The sequence below is a fragment of the Mugil cephalus genome, chromosome 7, assembly GCF_022458985.1.
Source record: "Mugil cephalus isolate CIBA_MC_2020 chromosome 7, CIBA_Mcephalus_1.1, whole genome shotgun sequence".
In the NCBI taxonomy this organism is placed as follows: domain Eukaryota; kingdom Metazoa; phylum Chordata; class Actinopteri; order Mugiliformes; family Mugilidae; genus Mugil; species Mugil cephalus.
In genome coordinates this window covers 26,551,006-26,562,277 of record NC_061776.1, presented here as the reverse complement: position 1 = coordinate 26,562,277, position 11,272 = coordinate 26,551,006, and the positions used below count along the sequence as shown (strand labels likewise).

Sequence of the window (11,272 nt, the reverse complement as noted above, 5' to 3'; positions counted from 1 at the left end):
CATCCATTAGAGTTGTCAATATTTATTTCATGTCACATTTAATGTTACCATCAAAGAGGATTGGAGACAAAATGTCATAATACAGTGGCCATACCACGTTTTATCATTGGAAGTAGACAGCAACGTATGTTTTTAAAAATAGTTTATTGAAGTACCATTAATAAACCACCTGTTTTTAATCAAAACCCAAATGCTAATGGAAGCCATCTCCTAGTCAAAGCCATGGTTACATTTTCTAAAATTCCCACACTTTTTTTTTGGTTGAACAGTAGTCTGAGCATTCCATGTTGGGTTGTTTATGTGTTTGTTAACACTTTAAAAAAACGCTTGAGACAGTTATTTTGTACCGTATTGTATGAACAGCAGATGATTGTCACTACGCTGTGACATAAACTGGCCTGGACAAGTACCACTGGATGTCTACAGATGGGCGCTGTGGAGGGCCTCTGATAGACTGGTGGGACTGTGGGTTTTTGTCATCTGGTGTTGGTCGGTTTGCTCCATCGAAGTGGACTGAAGTGCGTTCCTTGTCAAGTACTCGCTACAGGAGCAAAAGATGTTGTAGAAGGAGGAGGAGAGGCCTGCAATATCTGTGGAGATGTATGGAAGCACCTCTGGAGAGGCCTGGTTGTAGTAACAAATCTGGACAAAGTAAGAACAGTAATGGTCAGGTTTATTAATATCACATTTTAAGATGTATCTGTTTGACGCTAAAAACATGACTTGTCTCACCAGTGACTTGTTGACTTTGGTCTCTAGTATGGTCATCCCAGCACAGAGTACTTCTCCTCTGTTATACTCTTCAGTAGGGGGGTAAGTTGGCAGGGTTACTGAACGAAGAGCAACGACATATGGATCTCTAAAGAAAACACAAACAAACTGAAAATGACAGCAAATCCTGAAGCACTGGGGTGGATGAGCTTTGACCTTTCAGCGAGTCATTCTACTGACCCGCTGCCACATGGCTTCCTTTTGGAGGCCAACAAGATGAAATCCTGGAGAATTCCTTCCGCCTGCTTAGCTGACGTCGGGGATCCCACAGAGCTGTGATGCACTGATGGAGCCACCACGCGATACAGAAAGTCATCGTCATCCACCCGGTGAATCAGCTCACATTGTCTGGTTTAGAAAGGAGACACAAGACACTGACGAGTCCACTGCTCAAAGAGAAGTTGGTTTCAAATAAAGTGATGACATATTGACTATACTGTAAAAAGAAGTTCAATATATATTTATATTCGTGCTAATGCTGAGTCAGAGTCTTGCCATAGTACATGACAGACTACAGCATATGTTGGTCACCAGTCAATCGTAGCCTGCCATCTTTCCAATCAGCATGAAGACTATAAAAACTCCACTCTGTGGCTCAGTGCCAGACAAGTGCAGACACTAACCTCATTTGATCACTGATATAGTACACACTGACTAGCCACTGTATAGAGGACTTTCAAAGTGTTTCATCACCTGGATAATCATCTGAGTACAAACACATTTCATGGGGCTTTGCAAAGCAGGCGTGACCTATGTCTCTATTTGGCCCCACTTTCTGCCTGCCACAAACCACAGTCCACAATCACTTAAACAAATATGGCTATCTGGCCTTTGTACAATTTGAACTTAATGTTAGAAACACTGATGTGGACCTAAATCAAAGTAAACTATCCATTCATTTTTTTTGATAACATAACTTCAGAAAACCTGTTTGCAGTGAGCTCAAATTCAGACTGGAGAACGTGCTGCAGAATGTAATACTGCTATGGAGTTTGGATTTTCCTCAAGGACATCTCCATATTTCTTCTCTCCTTCTTACCCCCATTCAGTTTCGCTATCCCTGCTGTTCCAAAGCAGCCCACTCAGTAACATGATGCTGCCGCCGCCATGCTTCAGGCTATTAGCCAGATAATGATGCTTGGTGTCTGCAGCAACAATCTGTGTTCTACTTCTGGCACAGTCTGTCCCTAAAGCGATACTGTTTTTGTACAAAATATCTTATCATAAATTTGTTGTAATCAAGTGTCCTTGAAAGATTTTTTTATCTGCTTGAACACAACCTCCTGCAACTCCTTACAAGTCAGCTACAAGTACAAGTGTACAGGTTAGGATACCTCAACAGTGTAGCTTAGGAAGCTGAAATGTTTTACTCTTACACCTAAAACTAGGACTACAAATACAGCACTCATGCATAGATGCCCTGAACTTCTTCCTGTTTCTGAATGCTGAGCTGACTCGATCACACCTCACAATCTGACTTTTAGCCAAAGGCATAATTTGCTAGGCACTAATTGATTTTATTTTTCAAGGCGTGTGTAAGCATTACTTGTAATGTGTGTCCCATTTGGGTCTGTTGCTTAGCTCAGCGAGCAAACAAAAGGCTCTGTGAGCAGGAACTTCCACCTCAAATTCCACCCTGAAACTCAACATGGACTTCTGCTCCAGTGTGTAAAGACGAACCTGCAACCAAGGGATCACATGAAACAGTCAACCCCACACGTGAAACACTCAAAATAAAAACAAAAAATAAACTCCCTTTAAGGAGCACACAGTAGATACCTTGTCTTTCTCAGAGCTGAGACGCCAGTTGTTTCGAGCGGCCAGCATCTTCAGAGCTGACACATTATTATAGCTCAGATACACCTGGAAAAACAACAATACACTTACACACAGAACCGTAATGCTACCACATGCCTCTCCTGAACATGCTTTCAATATTCTGAAAATATTTGGTAAAGTGATTAAATGTCATTGAGTCATCTTAAAGCATTAGTTTTTAATTCTCTGTCAGATATTCCAATGACCTTTCGCCATGGTGGCATTCCAAACCAATGGCAAAGGAAACCAGTTCGACCCAATACTGCGATAAAGCGGGTGTATGATACATGATCATAGACAGGAAAATTAATGATTCGCATGTCAGATTTTAAATATCTGCATAAGTATAAATCAAATGAAGTGAAATAACTGGGCACTGTTATGTGTTTCTCTTCTTATGTAAGGTCAGAGCACTAGAAGTGTCTGCTGTTGTACAACAGATCCTGTTGTACAACAGCAGACAGTAAACCACCATGTAGACTGTTGTGACATGTCGGTCCTTGCCACTACAATCAGACAGTTGTTTCATTTTCATTTTTCTTGTGTGCTATTTTACACGGTCTGTTGCATGTCCTAATGAAACCTAATGACAGCATTTTTTTTTTTTTACTAGGGACAATCAATTCCACAATGAAAAGAACTGATTGAGCTATTAGGATAAAAATCTAAGCAACTGTCTTTTGCATATTTTTGTATTTCATTCTAACAAATACATTCATGTGTAAAGATAAAATACAGTACATATGACAGATTGTCTGGCTTGGTTTCTACTTAGATATTTTAACCTTCTGTCACATTTCACTGCACTGTTTTTACATTACACACAACATAAAACCCATGTGGCACCTGTAAGCAAAAAATGTCCTCAAATAGCTCTTTATTCAGAAAATGTACCCCGTGATATCGCCACTGTGGTGACATGGGCAGCATTTTACTTATGTAGCTGGTTGAGCAGGGCCTAGTTTCTGTTTCTGATGTACTCATTTTGTAAGAGTACATCATATTTTCTCAGCTACAATTTAAACTATATATAAAGCAATGTTACCATAAGCTGTAAAACGAATGGGTTAAAATGATCTGTAAATTACTTCAATTAATTGTGATGTGGGACTCTTTCCTCACCTGGTTTGTGGGGTCCCAAGGTACAGACAGAGGGACCTCACTCTGCTTGCGGGAGATTATGTACTTCCTTAAACACAAGAGGAGAGCAAATATAGAAGCATTTTAATAATGAAAAACATGACACAAACTTGTTAGCTAGTGACCCTGTTGTGCAAAGTTCAGTTGATCTATGTGCAAAACATGTGACAGAAAGCAATGATTATAAAAGTTAAGACAGTATTGCAGACAGATGTTTCACCTGTCCAGTCTGATCTTTTTCCTGGCTATGGCCTCCTGGAACCTCCTTTCACCTTCCTGTACACCAAACAGAAACAAGTCAGAGAGAGAGGGGTAAAACAACGGCTCAACTAAGATTTGATCTTCTGCATCTTTCCTCGACACCATCACCTTGGTGTTTACTCTATAGGTTTCAGGCTCTGGCTTCTGTCTTGAGACAATATGTTATTAATGCTATACAATTATAATGGAATTACACTTACATTTTGTCCACAACTTTATTGTCTTGTGTATTATACTGTCTCACAATATAGTAACTGATAAATAGTGTGCCATTATCTTTGTAAGTGCACCTCAAAGATGTCAGATTGCGATGGTGTAAGAGCTGCTTCTCTAAAGACAAAGGCCGCTCCTTCAAAGGGTTTATGCCTGTCAAGTTTTTTTCCAGCAGCTTTTTTACAGCTCTGACCTTTGTCCAGTCAAAGACCTCTAGCCGAAATCAATTACACATCAATACTAGTTAACATGACTTACATGTCATGCTAGCTGTGTGCAGTGCAGCTTTTTGGGGCCTAGCTCACTAGCAAATAGTAACGATAATACTAATTTAATAGCTACAGATTTATTTCCAATCATCATTGGTCCCTACCAACTTCCGGCATCAACAAATTCAGAAATTCAGCCACGTCTTGTCACTGGCTGATCATAACAGGCTCTCAGATTAACGTTCAACACCCACCTCAACAAAGAAATCCAGTTTAGTAAACGCTCATCTTATCGTCAGCCAGGGTCAGTTATGGAAAGTTATTAAATGCTGAAACATATTAAATACAGTTCTAGTGTCACGCTATTCTTATCCCTCATACTAAAATGAAAGTCATTCCCTGTTATTAATTATTACACACTGTATACTGCCATGCAAAGACAAACCACAATTAGTTGGTTTACATATTTGGACCACATTTAATCTAAATTTCTAACATCTTATTTCACCCCAGGAAATAACTCCAGCTAGTACAGCCTGGTGAGATAGATTTGACTAGTTAAACTTAATTCACTTCACCAATTCATTATGTGTTACTGCTTCGCCTAGAGGGTCACAGGGAGCTGTAGTCTGTCCCAACTATCCTTCAGTGAGAGTTGGGGCACACCCTGTACAGTCTATAACAGGACTAACACCAAAACAAGGAACCATTCACAAGCACATGCACACCTAGGGTCATTTGGAATCATTATTTAACCCTGACAAGCATGTCCTTGGATTGTGGGAGGAAGCCGGAGCGCAGAAAGCCTGTATCCTGCCTTTAAAGTATCAGTCCTAACCACTCCACCACTGCACCACTTGACATTTATGGAACTCAAAAAATGGTTGTGATGCGACAACATGTTAACTTTGCTGTATGTACCACGTTATGTCCTATAAAACAAACCTAAAACCTAAACCAAACTGATAAAATGTAACAAAATCTTCTGCAAGCTAACTAGCTTAAGCCTAGCTTAGCAGAGTAGTCTCTAATGCTAGTGGAAAGTACATGGCTAGATGACCTTTCCCACACATATTTTAATGTATTTAGTTAATGATTCATTGGTTAAATAGCTCATAGTTGAATAATATCATATGAATGGGAAAGGAACCAGATTTAGAAGTGAGAACACATTTAGTTTTAAATAATACTAATATGTTTCCCTGCAGCCTTTTAATGCTTCATGCATAATATAGTGTTGTATCTATATGTTGTCTGTTCATTTTGTCAGTAAAAGGACATTCTTTTTAGACTTTTTTCAGTGCAACACTCAAGAAATCACACTCACTGTTCTGTGGATGTGCCAGTTGCCATCTTTAATTTCCTCCCACATTCATTTCTATTAGAAGTGATCATATTTCAAGTAAAAGACCCATCCGCAAAAGATGTCCCCTTTGACTAAGTCAAACTACGAAGAGCAATGGAGTGATTTTTTATTGTAGGGTTAGGGCCATCTCACCAGAGGTTCAGGTCGTATCCGTGGTAATGTGCATGGCTTCCCAAGATCATCCAGCACCTCAAAGGTCATGAAGGCAGAGTTTATGTGTCGGTTAGGCCCCTCCTCCTGGTGTGCCTCTGCACGCACCCCCACCTCAATGCTGCAGAAAACACATCACATCTGTTTGCACTCATCCTTCTCATAACTGCTCTGCTGCTTAGTCCTCATGGACTACAGAGCTGTTATCATGACACAGTTGTCACCCGCACATTTCACCTTATCTATCTTATCTTCCATGTCTTTATGACTATGACTGTTCCAAGACACACTGATACCTGTTTTTGAAAGCGTTGTTGACTATAGCCCTCAGCACCAGTCTGTCTCCAACCTGAGAAGGTCCTCTGAAAGTGAACATGTCTATGGTCCGGAGAGTTGGATGTGCCTGGCAGAGACGACTGCACAGAGGCAGAAAAAGACAGAACAACTCATTTTGAACCAGCAAGATCAGCAAGCAAGCCTCTGTCACCCAGATAAATGTATCTGTATTCATTGTTGTCAGTCTGCTGTCTTTCTTATATGTTTCTCATATAGAGAAAGCTACATATGGTATATGTTTGTGTGATTCTACCTTGCAGCAATTGTAGCTACATTCACCATCCAGGCCATGATCTGCCCTCCAAAAGTATTCACCTGATATTTAGAACATAAACAGTAGAAGTCTTTAGGATTTGCTAAAAGCCATGGGAATCATTAATAACATCCATACCAAAGGGAGAGTGGGACTATGACTATTTTGGTTTGACTTGTATCTTGTAAAAGTGGTGCTTATTACAGTTACAATCAAGATTATTCTACCTAACTGCAATATCTGTTAATGGCAATATTCCTGGGGAATCTTTCTGCCACGTCCAGGTACTATATTCACTGTTCCTTCCTTATATTTAGGATAAAGGGAAAACATAGATCAGACGTAGTTTGGTTGAGGTGAAATTATACAAGGCCCAAGAAAAAAGATTATATTTATACCAGTTACACCAACAACTAGGAGTTGAGACAGAAACAGAACGGCATAAAAATAAATACAGCAAATAACCTGATGGTTTGCATGTGGAGGTAGAACCAGTTCAACACTCTCCACCTTAGTCTTCTCTGCTGCCACTGCATTGCACACTGCTGAGCTGTCAGCTGACAGACACACACACACACACACACACACACACACACACACACACACACACACACACACACACACACACACAACACAGACACAATTTGAATTTTTACACAAAGAACAGGTTACTTATCATTAACAGCTCAAACTTACAAAGGGCATGATGCATTATTTCCTCTGATTATCACCATGATCATCCTCGTTTATGAGAAGCATCTGAGGGATTCATGTGCTGGGATGTGGTATCAAACCTACCCTGCTGGATAGACCCCATGGAGAGCAGCTCTTTGATGATGTCATCATGCACCATGCGAACCCTCCTCCTCTCAGCTGCCACGCTGTATTCAACCTGCTCTTTCTGAGTCTGAGGAACAATGGGCTTCAAGGTCACCTGTGATATGAACAGGTTCATAAATACAGTAAATATTAGTGTGTATTTTACATTCATTTCTATGGGCTCGCGTAAGATACATAAATAAAGAAGACAACACACCAAAAGACTGGTTTTGTACACTTGTCAGTGCGGTTAATTTCCATAACACATGCACCCAAACCCAGAAGGACGTGTTATTACAAATGAATGTGGCATCCCATCCCACATAACACACACACCTTACCTTTTGTCCTGTGTTTGTGCGATGGGTTACAAAGGTGGCATAGGCATGACAAACCCTCCAGTGGCGATCAGAGAACAGATCCTCACAGCTCACCTGAATGCCCACCTGAGGGGAAACAGGCGAGGGATAATCTATGGTTAATATACACAGTTGTCAGTTCATCGACTACACTAGTGAAAACACATTCATTTTAATATAACAGTCCTTCTCTAGATGTGACCTTTGTCAAAGACATTGTATTCAGCAACTGTTAGAAACAACTGAGAGGTGCTCATTGAATTAAATTGTGTTTTACTGATACATGTTTCTATTACTTTCTGACAGACCTTTTGAAACTTTTGTGTTTACTTCAATCCAGTGTAACAGTACCACAAACCAGATCATTAATTTAACGAGCTACAACTTGTTGTTGTGCGCATGCTCGGTTGTTTGTAAGGGAAATCCATCTATTGAAAGAACACAATGTGAACTTCACTGACCTCCATACTACTATTAAAGGCTCTGTTGACCTTTGCTCTGATGTTCACCACTTGACCCACGCTGAGCAGAGACAGACAGACAGTAAGTATTAGCACATTGGGACCAACCCTTCTGAATATACAAACACACACTCCCTGTTACCTGATGGTGTGTTCAAAATGGATGTCATCCATCGAAGCAGTGACGCAAGGACTTCCCGCATGCCTTTCAGCTGCCCATATGACACAGACATAAGTCATCTCCTGTCTGGATTATCTTTGATTACACCATGACTGCATTCTCTTAACTTTGCATCCTCACAATCTCTCTCTCACACGCACACTCACACATCTCACCAGACAGGCAGGCGGTGCAGTCTATCCATTTGAGGAGCTGCCCCACATCAAGCTCCTGGCGGTGGTTGCTGTGACAAGGCATCACTATCTGACTCATTTTCACCTCTGTCGGGTTGACACTCGCTTCTTCCTCTTCTTCTTCTTCTTCTTCCTCCTCCTCCAGTTCACCTGAAAATCTGGAACTCATCTTCAAAGCTGAGGGAAGAGTTTTTTAGGATTAAAATGGGGATGAAAGTGACCAGTACACACCAGTTACACTAAATTAGATAAACAAGTTCAAGGTCAAACACATAGCTGGTTAGTCCTGCCCAGGTTTTCAGTTATCCACTCCCACCTGAAGGTTTAACTCTCCAACCAGCATATGATAGTTCTTATATTCAATCATTACACCATCCAACTCACCTGAAATAGAACTACTATTGTCACTGACCATTTTTTAGTGCTTTTGTTTATCCATGTAACAGTAACATCAATCACTCTGTGGACACACTTTCCACAATGAATAATTTGAATGCTTGCTCTATTTATTGATTTTTCAGTCTCTTATGCAAAATGTATCAGCTATATGTTGTACTCTTGTCTGTATAATGTGAGATTTCAAATGTATGTTGTTGTTTTTTTGTTAATGTATGTATCATCTTGTCCTTGCAGCTCTTTTTCTGTCTCTCTACTCAATCAGCCTCAGTGAGATGGATTCCCTCCGTATGAGTTGGTTTCTGCTCAAGGTTTCCAGTGTTTGCTCTTGGGAGCTTCGGTCACTGGCTTTCTGGCTCTGTAACTGTGTTGGAATTGTTGCTATAAAACTGATGTGAAATTAAAGTGAACTGAATCCAAGTCATGACTCACCAGGTCACATTAGTAAAGTGCACACAGCTAGTGATGGCGACATACCACACAGCAACTGCTTCCTGCTTTTTTTTCCTTCTTTTTTTTTTGCCTCAATGTGACCGTCTCAAACATAGTCTCAAATACAACATCAACAATGCACGAGGTGTGTGTGATACCACTATTTTTCTTTTCAATCCGATACCAAGTAATACAAAGGCTAATATCCTGATACCTGCTGGTGTAAATACTTTAAGCTGTCTACTTGTGGAAAATGGATTGGATTTGTAAAATGAACATTTGTGCAAGTAATTATGAAATATTTTATACCTCTGTACAAGAATTAAACAAGTTGACAAATATCAGACTTCTCTTTAATAAGAGTAATTACCAGGGCAATCTGTGCAAATCAGCGAGTCAACTGTAAATCTGAGCAATTCGCATTGAAAAAAACAACCTCTCAAACAAAAATGAAAATAATCACTGTCGCTCTGACTTTGATAGAATTCTTTATGGAGCAGACAGAGTGGTCTACAGGTTAGAACCTGAACAACAAAGGTCACATTCTATATTCTCTATCATTTCTCATTTGCATGTCTTTGTTAAGATGTATTTTCACTATATACCTGGTCACTGCCTGCTTCTCTGAGGGGCTTCCGTCACAGAGGTCTGTCTCAGGTGTGGGGGCATTTCCCTGCGCTCCTTCTCCCTCATGCCTTTTACTTTTTTTAGAATTGATCACAGATTAGGTGTCAAAAGTATCAATACCTCTCATGACTTTGTATCCATATTTTGATGTGAAGATCAATTCCAAAGAGAAACACACGTCTAGATCGATATCGATATTTCTGGATCGATACAGACATCTCTACACTGTGCAGCTATCCACATGGGCAGCAACTTGCTATACCAGTTTAAATGTGCAATGTAAATGTTGGAGTTAACACTGCAGGTTGCATTGCAGCACTGCATGGAGGCTCACTAGTAAACACACTCTACACCAAAGTCCCTGGCGGCTAGTCTCTCCATCCCCCAAACAATTTAATTCTCAAATGATTGTCTCTGTGGCGCAAAATAATCACATTAACACCCAGTAGCAGAGACGAAGCGATGCATCTCCTAGTTAGTAACGTTAGGTAACTGTAGAACTAACCATTGTCTGTTGCTGCAATCCTGGAACCCCGCAGCTGGTAACGTAATTTATGAATGTCGGTTCAATTCATCATCATACTATCGTACCAGCTAACTAGGAGAGAGTACTTACCGGTCGTACACTGGCTAGCCGTGTCGCCGCAACCGGAACACAACGTCCGCTAGCTTTAACACCTTTGTTAGTTTTTCAGTTTATAGTATGCACATACCTGAAGTATCCGAGTCGGAGTCTAATTTCAAACAGTTCCGAAATATGCTACATGCAACACTTCTTCCGGCAGCAGCTTTCAAAACAAAAGTATTGTCCGTGCGAGGAGTAGTAGCCGTAAACTGTATGTAAAAGATATACAACTTTTATATATTTAATTCAGCTACTGTTTACCGTTTGCTATTTAAAATCCTAACAAAAGTTGCATTATTTAGATTCATAACAATAAAGTGTAAATCACATAAAGCTTACTTTGAATAGAAGTGTACAGGGCGTTATAAACTCACACAGCAACATACAAATGTATTGTGCAATGTAATGTGCAAAATATAATATATAAAATAGTGTAGTATATCAAAGTAGAAGGTCAGCAACAGGAAAATATATTTTTTAGAGCTTTAACATTTGGGTTTATTATACGAGCTTTACTTGTAAAAGCAAAGCGCCTGACTTCCTATTTAACGTGCGTGACTTTGGCTAACTTATCGCTAGGGAGGAAAGTTTAAGGGAGTTTCAGAGAGCCGAGGGTGGGAAGACTGTGATACTGTTTTGAATCAGCTGTTTGCCGTCGGTCCAGTGTTTCATGCTGGCCCCT

General features: G+C 40.2%; 1 protein-coding gene across 4 annotated transcripts; it reads right to left on the bottom strand.

Moving 5' to 3' along the window:
• Nucleotides 1-125: 125 nt before the first annotated feature.
• acot11a (acyl-CoA thioesterase 11a) lies at nucleotides 126-10,904 on the bottom strand. 4 transcript variants are annotated; one of them, XM_047589641.1, is made up of 18 exons: nucleotides 10,582-10,724; nucleotides 9,944-10,039; nucleotides 8,493-8,687; nucleotides 8,299-8,368; nucleotides 8,157-8,217; nucleotides 7,678-7,782; nucleotides 7,316-7,451; nucleotides 6,983-7,074; nucleotides 6,518-6,579; nucleotides 6,225-6,344; nucleotides 5,911-6,049; nucleotides 3,950-4,005; nucleotides 3,712-3,778; nucleotides 2,551-2,634; nucleotides 2,318-2,451; nucleotides 952-1,119; nucleotides 733-859; nucleotides 126-642 (listed from the first exon to the last, which is right to left on the bottom strand). In XM_047589641.1, the coding sequence occupies exons 3-18, from the start codon at nucleotides 8,677-8,679 to the stop codon at nucleotides 421-423; spliced, it is 1,830 nt and encodes a 609-aa protein (XP_047445597.1). In that variant the 5' UTR covers nucleotides 8,680-8,687; nucleotides 9,944-10,039; nucleotides 10,582-10,724; the 3' UTR covers nucleotides 126-420. The 4 variants fall into 4 exon arrangements, with proteins under 4 accessions (XP_047445597.1, XP_047445598.1, XP_047445596.1 ...); XM_047589642.1 differs by lacking the exon at nucleotides 9,944-10,039 and having other exon boundaries at nucleotides 10,679-10,904; XM_047589640.1 differs by lacking the exon at nucleotides 9,944-10,039 and having other exon boundaries at nucleotides 10,582-10,745.
• Between the last annotated feature and the right edge of the window lie 368 nt (nucleotides 10,905-11,272).

What these genes read in the sequence shown, in the direction of transcription:
- acot11a (XM_047589642.1), bottom strand. Translation starts at nt 8,679, where the DNA reads ATGAGTTCCAGATTTTCAGGTGAACTGGAGGAGGAGGAAGAAGAAGAA. An exon ending in TCAGCTCTGAGAAAGACAAG is followed by an intron (nt 2,452 to 2,550) that starts GTATCTACTGTG and finishes CCTTGGTTGCAG; the next exon opens with GTTCGTCTTTACACACTGGA. An exon ending in CCAAAGTCAACAAGTCACTG is followed by an intron (nt 643 to 732) that starts GTGAGACAAGTC and finishes TACTTTGTCCAG; the next exon opens with ATTTGTTACTACAACCAGGC.